Genomic DNA, 16469 nt, shown 5'->3' on the forward strand with positions numbered 1-16469 from the left:
TTAAGCAGTCCAGGATGAAGGAACAGGTCCCATCCTATGCATTCCACTTTTGGATTATTCAGGTCATTAGGAAAATAACAGCTGGTTGCACAGTGGACAGAGTGCCAAGCCCAAAGTTGGAGTATCTGGGTTCAAATCTGGTCTCAGACACTACCTAGTTATATGACCGTGGTCAAGTCATTAAACCTTGATTGCTTAGTCCTTAATGCTCTTCTGTCTTAGAATCAGTACTAAAACACAAGGTAAAGAAAATAAAAATGGTAATTTCCCAAACCCTAGCCCATCCTAGGCTGTTACCTTCCCTCTAAGATTACCTCTAACTTACCATGTATAAATCTTCTTTGTGAAAAGGAAAAGAAATAACTTCTGTGACAACAACAATAATGGAAACAACTGACATTTTGATAGTGCTTTAAGGATCTTGAAGTGTCTTACACATAGTATTTCATCTGATCCTCCCCATCCCAAGAGGCAGGTATTATTTTATCATCCTTTTTGGTCAGATAAGGAATTTTTGGGGCTTGGGAGGCTTGAGTGATTTTCCCAGGGTCACACAGCTGATGTTTCTGAGTCGATATTCAAACCCAAATTCTCTTGACTGCAAATTCAGCATTTTATCTACCATACTGCCCTGCTCTCAGGACAGCTGCTTTTCAGCAACAAGGCAATTGTACCTCAGGCCAGCCATATTTACATCCATTCATATATCCTCCATAGAGGTTGGTCTCATAGGAAATGATTCTACAACAAACTTGCTATTCATTGTTCCATGGTATAAAATAATTTTTGCCTCCATGATGTTTCCATAATCTTCAAATTGAAAGCCAAGTTGATTGGAGTCTATGGGTACAGTTAGGTAAAAGCTTATCTAACTGTGAGTTTGCCTGGGGATATCCGATCAAGAATATTCTCTAATGTTTTCTCAAGTCCTCTGAATAATAGTTCTGAGAAAGGATCACAAAAATAACCCAGATTCCAAAGCCCAGAAATTTGGGTTCAAATTCAGCCTTACCTATTTATATTACCTTTGGCAAGTCAGAATCTTCCTAGATTTCATTCTTCCCATCCATAAAATGAAGGCATTGGCTTCCAAGGTTCCTTCTAATGCTAAACTTATGACTCTGTGATTCTTTTGGCAGTTCTAGAATAGAGGGGGTTTGGGCTCTTTCATTTTTGATAGGCAGCCAATCAAATACATCTGAAAAGAAAAGGAAAGATATTTTCCTTCCTACCACTTGTCTATGACCCTGTATATCCCATGACCAAAGGAGAAAACAGACAAGCTAGTTGACAAGACTGATTCTAAAGGCTTCTGGGAAATCGATTTCAGGACTTTGGGAATAATTCCCTTGATGTTCTGATTAAACATGTCATAATAGTCTGGCTTCAAGGTGGAAGAAACTTTAAATGGAAGAGTAGAGAATGTAGTGGAAAGAGTTTGGAACCTATGTTCAGGATCAAGAAATCAAGGTTTGATTTAGCATTTTGCTAGTTGTATGACCCAGCACAAGTGATTTCTACTCTGAACCTCAGGGCTTCTCAGGAAAACAAAGGGTTGGTCTGGATCATTTCTAAATGTCTTTAGGTGCTTAATAAAATGTTTATTGACTTATTGACAGATTGATTGTGGATCTAAATCTAGGACCTATGTGTTTACCAAGGATTGTCTGTTGGAAAACTTAAAACTCTGTGTGTATATACATGTGCATGTGTATGAGCAGGTGTGTGTGTGTGTGTGTGTGTGTGTGTGTGTGTGTGTGTGTGCAAGCAGAATATTTAGGAGGAAAGGAGGGAAGGAAAAAGATGGAACCTTGGTCCTCTTAACTGGGTCCTGGAATATTTAAGCTAGAAGACACCATAGAGTTCAGACAAGACACTCAAGGCAGAGTGTTTAGGTGCCTTGCCTAGTAAGTAGGAGAATCAGGAATTTCAGAGAACTTTCAGTCCAACACTAGCTCCAAACTTCACTCCATTTTATGGCAGAGGAAAGTGAGGCTGAGGGACAGAGAAAGAATGCTGAAGCTTACCCATCTAATTTGTGACATGGCAAAGACTAGGACCCAGGTCCCTTAACACTGAATCCAAGGCTCTCTGGATCATTTACGGTTAGTTATAAGTAGAAAGAAAATAAATTCATTTTACTACACACACTAAAAGACTATGTATGTTAAAGTTTAGAAGGTGAAAGAGAACCGCCAGATACGTTTCCTACCACAAGAGTCAATTTCATAACAGCAAACAGAAATCCCAAATCTCAAAAGCTGTTTCAAAAAAAGAACATTGACTAATTTCAAAAGCTTTGTTTTATTCATTTGCCATGATATCATTTTCACATGGGTCTGTTTGCCTGATATTGCTGAATCCTCTCTATGGAGAAGTTTCCAATAGAAGAGTTCTATTGGCAGAAATCCAACTGGGGGAGCGATTTGGAGGGGGGCAGGGAACTCTTCCCTGGGTTGTGGAAAGGCCAAATGGACTGAGTCTTGGTCATGCTGGCCAATGGCAGAGCATCTCTGCTCTTTCCCCAGGCTTTGCTGCTCTGATCTGCCTCTTTCAATCACCTCCATCTCAGAGACTGACACCTACCTATGGCAGAAGCTTACAGACTTGACTATGAACTGGTAAAAACTGAGATACTGCATCCAAGTAGCCCTCTTGCTCACAACAGCTTTTAGCTGAGAATTTGAAAATTGAGACTGTTGGTGTGGGCACAGCAGTGACCCTGACTGAAAGACTCAGCTGTCACCTTTCTAGGAGGCTTCACTGAAGACATAAGGTGTATATGTGGCTGGAGGGGAAGGAGGGAAGGACTTGGAAGGGGCCCCGTTGGCTCAGACTATGCAAATGTTTCAGTGGACCTGATGATTTCCTAGAATCGGGGATCACTCACTCCATCACATCCTGTCGCCTCATGGGAAAGAGAGAGTCAATCACAAGGCTGAATCAGAGATGTAAGTGAGGTTGATTAATGAAAGATAGAAGGACCATCTTAGCTTAGAAACAGGGAAATGGTGCTACGTGGAGACATGCCGACTCAGGTGACAATGAGAGCTGACATTTGTATAATACACTTTATACATGCTAACTCATTTGATCCTCATAAAAAACGGCTAAACGTATCCCATAAGTATCACTTTCAATGCTTTGATGAGCAAATGAGACATTTATAAAGTGCTTAGCACTATACATGACATATCACAGGTGCATAATTAATGTTTAATCCTTTCTCTCCATTTTCCAGGTGAAGAGACTGATGCTTAGAAAGATAATATCACATAACTGCAAAGAGCATTCGCTTTGGAGTCAAGGGATGGAGTTCTAATATTACCTCAGACATGGGCAAATCATTTAATCAACTGATCATTCCAAAAGCATTTATTGAGTGCCTGAGTCAAGCACTGGAAATACAAAGACATAAACAAAATAACCCATGCTTTTAGGGATCTTATACTCTATGACTCCCAGAACCTCAATTTCCTCATCTGTAAAATGGGCATCATAGAATTTATACTTGTAGGATTTGTGAGAAAAATACTTTGTAAGCATTAAGGCCCTAAATAAAAGGGACTTACTATTGTTACTTTGTAATACTTTGTAAGCATAAAAGGGACTTACTAGTATTACTATTGGAATGATTTCCCCCCAAGTCTCAGAGCAGAAAGGTAGATGCAGAGTCCAAATACAGTTTACTCGTGACTGTAAGTACTGTATCCTTGCCACCATAAAATGCTAATAATTCAGATTACCTCATTTGGATTTCTAGAATATCATTTTAAAAACATTTTTCTCTCAATGACCCTCTGAAGAACGTAGAGCAAAGATTAGCACCACTGTTTGCAGTTGAAGAATCTGAGACTTACCAAAGGATGAACACAGCTACTGTATTTCCCCTAAGTCTTCTTTTCTCCAGGGTAAACATTCCCAGCTCTCTTAGCTGGGTCCCCTATTCTAGCTATGCTCCAATTTGTCAGAGTCCTGCCTAAAATGCTGAACCTGAGACTCCAGTTGGGGTGTGACAAAATGGTCTTGCATCCTTCCTTCTGGATACCCTGATACCAACCAAGCTAGAGAAGGAGGAAACTTGCTAGGGGGATAGTTCCTGGGGTGCACTGGTAATAAGGAGCAATGATGAAGATAATTACTTTTGGGATCAATGCCAAGAGAAAAAAGGTCCACTTTCCATACAGTCCCAACTTGTAATTATTTATTATATACTAATGGAGAAGAGATGCTAGCGGACAGTAACACACAGAGGACATGATTTTCAGACCTTGCATAGAGGGAACACACTGTCTTGGTTTTGTCCATAGGTGAAGAGGCTTGCTGACCTAGAGAAAAGAAATAGAAAAAAAATTTTCACAAAGTAACCCTCATAGAGACATAGAAAAATCTCAGGCTATGAGGTAATGACTTGGGTTTTTTTTTTTAATCCAAGTTGTTGGACTTCATTTTTGTTTTTTTGTTTTGTTTTGTTTTGTTTTGTTTAATTTTGGATAGTAGGGCTGCACTATGGAAGTCCTTGGGTTTATACAAGTAGGAAGTGGAATAGTTTCACCGCAACATTGTTTGTGATGGGCACCAGATGTATCAACCTCACCTAAAGCAAAGTAATTTGGAAACTAATTAGTTGGTCCCATGTAGACAGATAAATGGAAAAATTTCAGGTTCAAAAGTTTACTTTAAAACATGAATGATCTGGCTTAGTGGTCTATAGATCTAATTAACCAGAGAGACACAGCCACAGAAAAAAGAGGAGAGGAAGAGGAAGAGGGAGAGGGAGAGGGAGAGGGAGAGGGAGAGGGAGAGGGAGAGGGAGAGGGAGAGGGAGAGGGAGAGGGAGAGGGAGAGGGGTATGGAGGGAAAGGGGAGAGGAGGGAAAGGAAATAGGGAGGGGAAGGGAAGGGAAGGGAAGGGAAGGGAAGGGAAGGGAAGGGAAGGGAAGGGAAGGGAAGGGAAGGGAAGGGAAGGGAAGGGAAGGGAAGGGAAGGGAAGGACAAGTTTTTTACCAATGGAAGTTACTTGAGGTTTCTTTGTCCCAAATTACATAATCATGAAATGTAAAGGAACTTGGTCATCTAATCCAACTCCTCCCTGGCAAGTAGTTATTCATTCTCTGCTTGAAGACCCTCCTAATAATGGGGAACACACTGAATCCAACACCATCCTTTTCTACTTTGGGTCAGTTCTGATAGTTAGGAAACTATTCCTAATATCAAGTCAAAATGTGTCATTTCTCTCTATCCTTCCTAGTTCTGTTCTCTGGGGCTAAGCAGAACATACCTTAACTTTCTTCTACATGAGAGTCCTTCAGATACATGAAGACAGGTATTATGCCTTTCTACCTCCTTCCTCTCCTACCCCTATATCCCACAAAGCAAATGGTTTCTTTGAAGAAGCTCTGATGATCTGGGTCTACCTAGACAACTAAAATGGGACATTTTAGGTTGAAAAGTCTCCTTTGCAACCTCCAACATCTGGCTAGATTATTTTGCCTGTATAGACACAGTCTGTTATAATTACAATGAGATTGCTGCTATGTATGTTTTGGTGAAATCAAAGACTGAAAAGCCTAAAGCAAATACACTCTAGAGAGTTGGGCAAGATGGCAATATCTGCTCCTTTTTCAACTGATATCAGTATACCACCTTCTCAAAAGCCTATATTGAACTGAATCAAGAATCCTTTCCTCAGAAACATGCATGGAATCCCCCACTACCTATATTTAATAGCCTATTCTTCCTTTCTCAAACTAGGCAGGGTTGCTGCTCTTCAGAATACAAAGTATTTTCTCCCAGTCAATGATGGAGATTCAGGGGTTGTTAAAATCAACTCTGACTTATTTGTCCACTATTATCTTGCCCTGATATTGCAAAATGCAGAGTGACCCTGTATCAAATCAAGTGTCTATCTATCTTCCACTCATATTTGCTTTCCTTCAGGCCTCGGCTTATCTCTTACCAGGGAAAGGAATATGGAGTATGCCCACCCTCTCCCGTTCTTGGTGCAGTAGGAGAGTACAGTCAGATTGTTAATATCATCATTTCTGGGAGCACAAAACTGGAACGGTGTGGCAATAGAAAAGGGAAGTAGGATGAGACACTAATTGGGGGGGGGGGGATCATAAGACAGTCCTTGGTACCATCAGAAGGCACAAAAGGAGGCCATAGAGGGTCAGAAAGGCAGGACTCTACAGAAGTAGCAAAGTCTCCAAAATTAGGAATATGCAGCATTTCAGGGGAGAGAAAGGAAGTAGGAAGGAAGGAGAGAATCCTATAACCATTACAGATAAAGAAGTAATGTTCCTAAACCCATCTAATTCCTTGAGAGAAAAATAAAGGGACCAAATATATCCCTTACCAAGATTTTTCATTTGAGCCTTTGGCACTGTTGTGATGAATAACAAGATAAACATATTTTATTCCATACTGGACACCAGGATTTCACTAGGATGAATCAATCCCCCAAGGAGAAAATAAAAAAGTATTCTTCCCTTCTACTTGCTCCTATCACACCAATGCTATTAAACTAGCCCTAAGACTCATGGGTTCACCAAGCACATGGCATTCACTGGAATTAAAGTTAGCCCAGTAAGTCCCATTGTCTAATTCAGCTTTATAGGATTCACAAAAGAATATGCACCCCCAGACCCAACTTGGTCCTCAGCACCAAAGTGGGAGGGAAGGCCATGTGGGTCATTCCCTCTCCAAGCAAACTCTTCTTGATTTTGCCTCCTCACTACAACCCCTCTCCTGCGTCTCCTAGCTCGAACTGCACAGGAAAATCAGAATTTATGGTACATATGTTTGTGTTCCACTTAATAAAAAAACTCTATATTTTAAGATAAACTTTGTTAGTAATTCACGAGGTAAGTGACTATTTATGCTAATAAGGCAGAAATATATTCTCAACCATAATGCATTACATAAATTTGAATGCAAAATGTTCCATTATGAAGTAAATACAGGTAATGCAAATAATAAATTACCTCTAATAAAAATTATAAAGGATGTGTCTTCAAAGGGAAAGAGGCTTCAACTTGCAACCGGGAACAGCTTAAAGAGAAAAGAATTAATAAATGGTGAATTACTCTGATGATTACTTAGCCCATAATTCACCTATTCATAACGACTCGGAGTAATCAGACCGTTGTTTCACATCCTCAAATATGAGGCAAGACTGTTTCCCCAGCAATTCCACCCTTATCAGATTATCGCATCTGATTCTATTAATTTTCTTCCATGAATCTGCTAACAGTGATTTGTGATTTACTTACCCTGCTAACTGATCTGAAGACTGTTAAAAGGATTTATCTAACTCTGTACCTAAGAGCAGCTTAGCCAGAGCGATCAGTTACTCTGAACAATTCTTTCGCAAATCAATCCCATTCGTTTCATAGTTAAATTTAGGGAGCAGTGTTTGGTTCACTACCATAAAACCAGAGGCTTGATAAACAAAGGTCTTAGGGGTTCTACTCGATTTGATAATTCAAAGCTCACTGTCATTTATATCTATCTATCTATCTGTCTGTCTGTCTGTCTGCCAATTCTCCTATGTTAGATCCAAGTCCATCTAACCAGTCATCCTGGGTCCAATGATATTATTTGTAGCTTTGGTCATAGTTTTTTTTTGCACTGAATTCATTAGAATTACTTGGAGCCACTATTGTGTATTCAGATATTAAGGTTTCACAGTCTTACGCACCCTTTTACACATGCCCTATGAAAGCAAGCCATTCTCAATCTCCTTTAGTAAATATTCACTGATTTTAGAAAGTTAAACCATATTGGTATGAATTGGTCATGGAGGTCAAGTCCATGGTATTCTCAATTAAGGAATATTATTCAACAGAGATCCCTGTGGTACAGATAGTGAGAGAATATTAAAAGGGCAAAGGTGGGGGTTGCAGATCATATTATACTTGGATGAGATTGGCATGGATAGAGGAAGAAAGAAGTATTAGGCAAAGGAAGTCTAAGGAAATTTGGCCTGTTATCCGCCTGGAAAATCTGAAGGCTGAATAGTGCTAATTAAAATGACAGAATTCAATTGTCACAAAAGAAACCCCGCTATTAAGGGTCTGTAAATGTTTAGATATCCCTGGTGAAAAACTAAATTATGAACTCGGAAACTGCAAAAGATGGGAATGTACATTATAGGAATGGGCCACTCCTGGGACTTTTAAAAGCTACCAATGAGGTTGTCTTTGTCTCAAGGAATTAGGATTAGTAGAAAAAGCTGTGCAAATAATAGGGGCATCCATGATCATTTAACAGTGGTGCCCAGCAGTAAGCCATGTCATGAAACGGTACAGGTACTGCTGCTAACACTACATGTCAACACATGCAAAGTCTTTTGAGTTTAATTTACAGCAACTGCTGACATTGGCATTCGTGAGGGTCCATAGAATGTTGATTTCTCTTTGTCTTCAACAGAGTTTACTCAGTTAACTCAGGAGTTTATAAATGTAGCCTCCTTATATAATGCCTCTCCCAGCCATTTAATGGGATAAGGATAATTTCTTAAAACTCTAATCATTTTTTAAAAAATCCCATAGTGAGCAAAGGTAAACTGTATCAACATTAACAGTAGAGGCTCCAATTTTTTCAGATAAAGAGATAAACAAGCACTTTTGAGCCAAAAAATAAAGCCACTTAAAACTGTAGTACTACCGTGTGAAGATGCTAAAGGACATGCCATATTTATCTTATTTAGGGAAAGCCTAAATGGAAGAAATAAATCTTACCTTTTGGTCACATGATACAAGCCTTTAACTTTCCTCTGTATAAAATCTTTACCAAACAAGAAAGTAAGTGGGGGCTATTTGATTGTACAGATAGGGGTCCGAAGGACAAATTAACAGACACAGTTCATTCTCCCTCACATAGAACTACTGGAGGGCAACCCTGCTAAATGGAGGGAAATCAGAACTGCGAAAGTACACATTCATCCAGGAAATTCTGAAGATGGAGGATTTCAGGTGGATTTTTTAATAGGTCCCCAGTCATTTGAGGGTACATCCCAGACAGGTCCCCACATAGCTCTGGCTACTACAAAAGAAATTGCCAAAAGTCCTAGCACAGTCTTGTAGAGTGAGTGACACCCAAGGCCCTGTTATAAATAGCAAAGTATGCTGTGGGGTGGGTGAGACCGTTCTGAAGTGCAATGTTCAAAGAAGCTGGTTTAATATATGACTAAGTGTCAGAAGTCAGGTTTCTGAGAATTACTTTTCAGATAAACAACTTTATAGCACTGCACTTAATCTTACTTACTCAAGGCATCTCATTTATCACTGAATTACAAGTAACTTTAATTCTATTGATATTGCCATAAAGTCCCCTGGAAATCAGGGTTGGCAGTTTTAAAGGTTCGGGTCCCAACTACATGGATCCAAGCCTAGGGATCACACAGGAACCAGAAGGGGTCTTCTCCCACCTTTGACAACAAAGCATTAAGGGATCTGTAGAAACGGCTGACAGGCAGGGAGGCACTCCTGGGCCCAGAGAGAGCTGCCTTCCGATTCTCTCTCTCCCAAAACAACTTTCTCAGACCCTTTTCCTCTCCCCCAGAAGTCTCTGACCCCCACACCAGCTTTTTCTTTGAATCAACAAAACTGGACACGCATCAATTTAAACTGACCTTTGCCGAAAGGTGGCGCTGTCGAGGTTAAAACCAAATGCATCCAACAATGGTTTTCACTCGCTCCTTTTTCTCGCTTTTCAGATTTTTGTGCAAACCCCCTCCAAACGGAGGGGAAAAAAAAGTAAAATAAATACGAACAGAGCGCGGTGCACTTAATTAATTGGCACACAAAAGCTCCAAGAAGGCCCCTAGTCTTACAAAGACAATGTCTCCCCTTCGACCCTTCCACCAGATTCTTCCCCACACTCCCAAATCTCTGCCTTCCTCTGACCTATCGCTTTAAAATCTTAGAAACAGAGTTTCTGCATAAACTCAAAAAAAGAATCGATCTAGTAAATTGAATTAGTTATTAGCATGTGCAGCAAAGGGGGCAGGGGCGTCTTCTCCAGCACCATCAACTCCCCCCCCCCATTTCCGGGCATATCGAAGAGCCCCGTTTACAATTTAACCCTTGGCGGGGAGAACATGTGGGCGGGGGCTCTTTCTCCCCTCCATGTCACGATCAAGTACAAAATAATTAACTTAAATGAGAAAGAGCAAAAGGTGCAACACCCTGATAAACGGAGGTCGGATTATACTTACTCCTGGGTGTGTGTGAGAGAAAGGTACCGAGCCAGACAGAGACAGAGAGAAAAAGAAATGGGGAGGAAGAAAAAGTGGAGAAAAGAAAAAAGAAAAAGGGTGGAGGTGGTAAAAGCTCACACTACAGTCAAAGTCTAGAAGGGAGCTCATTCCGAGTTCAGCTACTGCAACTCTGGAGCTGTTCTTGAGCTCACTCGCTCTTGCTCTCTCTCTCTCTCTCTCTCTCTCTCTCTCACTCTCTCTCTCTCTCTCTCTCTCTCTCTCTCACACACACACACACACACACACACACACACGGGGCATCAACAGTCCAACTAGTACAACCTTTGGGCCCCGGATTCCTCAGAAATGTTTTTAAAAGAGAAAAATAAAATGTAACCAAGGGGATTGACACCTCGGAACTCCTTGATCCTCCCCAAGGTGCTGCAAATGCTGCTGGCAGATTATGGTCCCAGTACAAAATTCCATTTGCTGGCTTCCTGAACCTATTCCTATCCAACCTATAGACTCCCATTCCGCGCCCAGGCCTGGGTTCCCAAGCCTAAATCAGGTAGGCAGGCTAAAAAGGCAGGGGACAATACAGGTAGGGAAAAAAAGGCAGAGGCAGACAAGGAGGAAAGATTAAGAAACAGGATGGAGAGCGGCAAGCTAGGAAAGCTGGGTAGTTGGGTAGTGAGCAAACTGCCCTGATCTACTGCAGTCAGAGGGACCTGAGACTGCAGAGGCTACTCCAAAGTCGGCACAGAAGAGAGTTTGGGCTCCGGGTACCGAGGTTTGGGAGGACGGACGAGATGCACAGGAGGAGGATGCCCTGAGGCAACTGGCCTGCACAGAGAGCACTCGGGCTGAGTGGATAGCAGACCCAAGGCTCCTACAAAGCAAGAGGAAAAGATCCGAAAAAGAAATGGCCAGTGAAAGTCAGGAAAGTCCCCTGTCCCTGAATCGTGGAAATCTTTGGAATTCTAAAGCCAAGGGAAAGTAGTGTGCCTTGGGCTCCCCCAGGTCCAACCCCTCTTTTTATCAATTCTCTCCCTTTAATTAAAACTACTCCCTTCCATTCTCCGGAAGGATGTGTCAAGGGAAGGGTTAAAAATCCTAGTCCCAGCTGACAGTCAGCTGATTGGCCTCTGATTGACAGCTCCGAAAAGTTTCCTTGTTTCTATACTATTATGCTAATCGAGGCTGGTTTTGTGGTCCCTCATTGGTCCTGAGTCGGATTCAATTTCCCAGTTGAGCCTGACGTCAGAACTGCTATAAAACTCAGCAATTGCTTTACACTCTTCTTGCTGGATGAGCCTTTAAAATATTTTTCATCTTCTAGCCGTAGCCTGAGAGGACTTTTTTCCCCCGTTTCGGAATTTGGGTTGACTCCCCCCCACAGCCAGCCCCCTTCCCCTCCCCCCTTCCCCAGTAGTTCTTTTTCCTCCTGGCCATCCCCGCTGCACTTCTCCCTTGCACTTTGCACTGGGGGGAAGGGGGAAGAAAAAAAAAGGAGAGAGAGAGAGAGAGAGGCATGAAGTGCTGAGCTCCCCTCTTCCACTCTTCCATCCAGCCCCTGAAGCAGCAGCAGCAGAGGCAGCGGCGACAGCGGCAGCGGCAGCGGCAGCGGCAGCAGCAGAAGCAGCGGCGACGACAGCAGCAGCAGCAGCAGCAGCAGCAGAAACAGCGAACAGCGCAGCACTCCCGCCGCCCCCCAGCCCAACCCCCGCGGCCAGTTGTAAACCCCAGAGCGAGTCCTCCCTATGCAAAAAGGAGCGAAGAGGTGTGGGAAGGGGGCGGCCCAAAGAGAGCAGCCGCGGCGCTCCGGGACGCATCCCCTGGTGCCGTAGGAAAGCCGAGTCCCGGAGAAGAGAAGAAGGGACAGAGACTGAGACCGAGGCAGAGGGAGAGGGAGACTCGCACACACCCACCCACCTACCCAACCCAGAGGCGCACACACGCACAGAGACACAGACCCACAGACACACACGCGCGCGCACACACACAGAGGCGCGCGGGGGGGGGACGCGCTCGGGCGTGAGCGGGGGCCCCGGCCGGCCGGAGGGGGTGGGGAGCGGGGGCTTGCTGCGGGTGGGCCTGTTGGGCGAGGGGAGCGAGAGGCCGAAGCAGATCCTTCCCGGCAAGCTGGCTCACCCGCTGGCGACTCAGCACAGTTCGCTGGCTCCCCTTCTTCAGCCCATCTGGAGGAGCAGCGGCGGCGGCGGCGGCGGCGGCGGCGGCAGGAGAATGGCATCAGAGCTGGCAATGAGTAGCTCCGACCTGCCCACCAGTCCCCTGGCCATGGAATATGTTAATGACTTCGATCTGATGAAGTTTGAAGTGAAAAAGGAGCCGGTGGAGACGGACCGCATCATCAGCCAGTGCGGCCGCCTCATCGCCGGGGGCTCGCTGTCCTCCACGCCGATGAGCACGCCCTGCAGCTCCGTGCCCCCGTCGCCCAGCTTCTCGGCGCCCAGCCCGGGCTCGGGGAGCGACCAGAAGACTCACCTGGAAGACTACTACTGGATGACCGGCTATCCGCAGCAGCTTAACCCGGAGGCGCTGGGCTTCAGCCCGGAGGACGCGGTCGAAGCGCTCATCAGCAGCAGCCACCAGCTCCAGGGTGGCTTCGATGGCTACGCCCGGGGCCAGCCGCTGCCCGGCGCCGGGAGCTCCCTGGGCGCCGAGGAGGTGGGTTCGTCCGCCGCCGCGGTGGTGTCGGCCGTAATCGCGGCGGCAGCGGCGCAGAGCGGGGCGCCCCATTACCATCACCACCACCACCACCCCGGGGGCCACCACCACCCGCCGGGCGCCGTGCCCCCTGCAGCCACCGCCGCCTCTGCTGCAGCCGCTGCCGCAGCAGCCGCCGCCGCAGCAGCAGCAGCCGCCTCGGGCCCCGGCTCTTCCAGCTCCAGCTCCAGCTCCTCCAGCACCAGCTCGTCCGGAGGCGGCGGCAGCGGCGGGGGCGGCGGCGGCGGCGGCTCGGCTGCGGGGGCCGGCACCTTGCACCCGCACTCACACCCGCACCCTCACCCGCACGGCAGCCTGCACTTCGACGACCGCTTCTCCGATGAGCAGCTGGTCACCATGTCGGTGCGGGAGCTCAACCGGCAGCTCCGGGGGGTCAGCAAGGAGGAGGTGATCCGGCTGAAACAGAAGAGGAGGACCCTTAAAAACAGAGGCTATGCCCAGTCGTGCCGCTTCAAGAGGGTCCAGCAGAGGCACGTCCTGGAGTCGGAGAAGAACCAACTCCTGCAGCAAGTCGAGCACCTCAAACAGGAAATCTCCAGGCTGGTCCGGGAGCGGGACGCCTACAAAGAGAAATACGAGAAGTTGGTCAGCAGTGGCTTCCGAGAAAACGGCTCGAGCAGCGACAACCCGTCGTCTCCAGAGTTTTTCATGTGAGTTTTACACTCAAATTCAAGCTTGCCACCCTAATCAGTTCTCCATGTGAGTGAGGTCTGGGCTTGGGGCTTGCTAGTTCAAGAACCGAGCTTGCCACCACCCAATTGGGTTTTTCCCCCTCCTTTCTTCCCCCCCCCCTTTTTTTTTCTTTTTGTTTTTTAAAAAAACAACACTCACAAACACAACATACAAAATCCTTCCCTGAGTTTTGTGGTCGCAGTTTGTTTGTTTTTTGGTGGGGGAGGGAATGGGGCTGGCTCACTTGATTGCCAACCTTAAATTCTCCATGACTTGCTTGCTATTTTTTACCCCCCCCCCCCCCAACACTTGCTCAATGTTCAAACATCCAACTGAGTTCTTCATGTGAAGCATGGCTCACCTTTGAAACCTGCCGTCATTCACTTTTTTTTTTCGGTTCCTGAGCGGGTGTTTCTGTGTTTTGTTTTGTACTTTTAAAAAACATTTATTTGGGGGGACTTGTGTTGCCCTCACTCATCTTCCACCCACCTCCCACCCCACCGAAAAAAAAAAGAAAAGAAAAGAAATCAAAGTTTTCTTTCTTTTTTTTCCCCCCTCCCATCCTAAGTTCTTCATGTGAGATTGAGTTTGCGGAAATGTGAAGTTGTAGACTTGCAGCTTGCTGAATCCCATCGGTTTTTTAGCGTTGTTATGCTAAACTAGAGAAACCAATCCCGATCAACCTGCCAAAAATTCGCGCCTGCATCAATCAGCCTGCCTTCCTTCCGGGTGTGTACATGTGAGTTTGGGCCTTAGCCTGCCAAACTGGAGACTTTTAGTTTGCCATTAGAAACTCATTCTCATCTCATGCATTATGCTTGCAACTTTGTCTTAGCAACAATGAACTGTTAACTGTTTCAAAAGACTTTATGAAAAAGAGACATTATATTAATAAAAAGCCTGCATGCTGGACATGTATGGTATAATTATTTTTCTTTTTTTTCTTTTTTCCCTTTTTTTTTGGCTTGGAAATGGACTTGGAGACTATTATGGCATGGCATCCATACTTCTGTTTATTGCCTCATCACTTTTTTGAATTGAAAAAGCAAAAAAAAAAATGCAACCCTAGACCCTCCTTCCCATGAAAGTTTGCGTCTGCTCTAAAACTGCTTTGAGTTCCTCAAACTTCAGACTTCCACTTAAATGCACTGAAGGCATTCTCTGTCAAAGATGCCTGAATGGATTCATAATTTAATGTGGCAAAAATTAAAGAACTTTTCATGGTGTTTAAGAGCAACATCCCAGTTTGGGAACTAAAATTGTGCTGTTGCCTAAAGCAGTCTAAAATTTATTTTTTAACAAAAATAAAATCTGCCCCATTTTTCCCCTTTTGGTCATTGTCAAATATGGAATGCTATGGGTTCCTGGTATATAATTTAATTCTAGTTTTTATAATCTGTTAGCCCAGTTAAAATGTATGCTACAGATAAAGGAATGTTATAGATAAATTTGAAAGAGTTAGGTCTGTTTTAGCTGTAGATTTTTTAAAAGATTGATGCACTAAATTGTTTACTGTTGTGATGTAAGGGGGGGATTAGAAGTTTGCAAGGGGACTGTTTAAAAGTAGCTTATCCAGCATGTGCTTGCAACTTAAAAATAAGTTGGGTATATGTAGTCCTTGCTATACCATTGACTGTATTTGAGAACCAAAGTATTAAAAGGGGGAGAACCCCATTTATATCTGTAGGGGGTATTTTACATTCAAAATGTATGTGTTTTTTTTTCAAAATGAAAAGTATTGGGGACTGAATTGCACTAAGATATAACCTGCAAGCATATAATACAAAAATTGCAAAACTGTCTAGAACGCTAATAAAATTTATGCAGTTATAAAAGATGGCATTACTGCACAGTTTTACGATGATGCAGATTTTTTTACAGTTGTATTGTGGTGCAGAACTGGATTTTCTGTAACTTCAAAAAACAAACAAATCCACAGTTTTAAAGGCAATAATCAGTGAATGTTATTTTCAGGGACTGACATCCTGTCTTTTAAAAAAAAATGGAAAGTAAACCTTACCACAATAAATTTAAAAAAATCTTGTCAGTTATTTCTCTTTGACATTTTGCTGTGCAAAATTGTTTTATATCTTGAGTTACTTAAACTAACCACGTGTGATGTTCCTCTGTGCTTTTTCTTTCATTTTCAACTCTGGTTATATCAAAAGAAAGAATAATCTACAATAATAAACTGCAATTTTGGATTCTGCACTCAAGTTTCTTAGTGTATAGTTTAACTGGGCAAAGCTATCCCCAACCTCTCCCCCAAGAAGGACCTTAGAGCAAACCTTCCTTCAGCCAAGAGTTAATACAGGCGTTGGAGAGAAAGGAGAGACTGTAGTGAGCTGTTGGTACCCCCTTAGGAATCAGTGATATTTAACAGAGGTCAGAATCTTGACCTCTCTGGGGATTACTTCGAACTTCTCTGTTTGGGAATGACTAAGGCCACAAAGGTCGGTCCTCGGTTGTCATCGCTTCATAGGACAGTCAGGGAAGAGTTTGCTGTCATACTGACCTCTTTCCATTTGGATCAATAGTTTGATCACCTTTCAAATAAGAGATGGCAGACAGTAGTAGACCAGGTGTTTAGGGGGTAATGTGTCTACTTCCCGTGAAAGAGAAACATTTTTTGGTGTGTGACTAGTGATGGGTCCCCTCTTTTATTACTACCACTCCGAATACCATAGTTTTCTGGTTAGGGGTCTGAGATTTACTATAGACTTCTAAAGCAAAAACGTTTCTTTTTTACCACCTTTAATTTCATTTACCTTAAAAAATGAAAATAAAATTATAACTTCATCCCAAGCAGATATCTGACTTAAACTATGTCTTCTGAATGGCAAAGT

The 16469-nt window shown here is 43.8% G+C and overlaps 1 protein-coding gene and 1 long non-coding RNA gene across 5 annotated transcripts in view; one reads left to right on the forward strand and one right to left on the reverse strand.

The window, feature by feature from the left end:
* Positions 1–4182: 4182 nt before the first annotated feature.
* On the reverse strand, positions 4183–9627 carry LOC130453563 (uncharacterized). The gene is made up of 3 exons (XR_008917708.1): positions 8744–9627; positions 6986–7052; positions 4183–4328 (listed from the first exon to the last, which is right to left on the reverse strand). It is a non-coding gene; the product is annotated as an uncharacterized LOC130453563 (long non-coding RNA).
* Positions 9628–11589: 1962 nt separating this feature from the next.
* The window catches only part of MAF (MAF bZIP transcription factor), a 652899-nt gene continuing 648019 nt past the window's right edge, over positions 11590–16469 (forward strand). For 3 of the 4 annotated variants that reach the window (XR_008917705.1, XM_016428695.2, XM_016428694.2), the window contains exon 1: positions 11590–13601. Coding sequence is in view for 3 of the 4 variants with exons in the window: in XM_016428695.2 (XP_016284181.1) it covers positions 12448–13601 (1154 nt within the window). In the remaining variant the exon portion in view is untranslated. Of the gene's footprint in view, positions 13602–14191; positions 15835–16469 lie in introns of those variants that run through there. The other variant, XM_016428696.2, reaches the window with a different exon arrangement.

Source organism: Monodelphis domestica, chromosome 1 (genome assembly GCF_027887165.1).
Source record: "Monodelphis domestica isolate mMonDom1 chromosome 1, mMonDom1.pri, whole genome shotgun sequence".
Lineage (NCBI taxonomy): Eukaryota > Metazoa > Chordata > Mammalia > Didelphimorphia > Didelphidae > Monodelphis > Monodelphis domestica.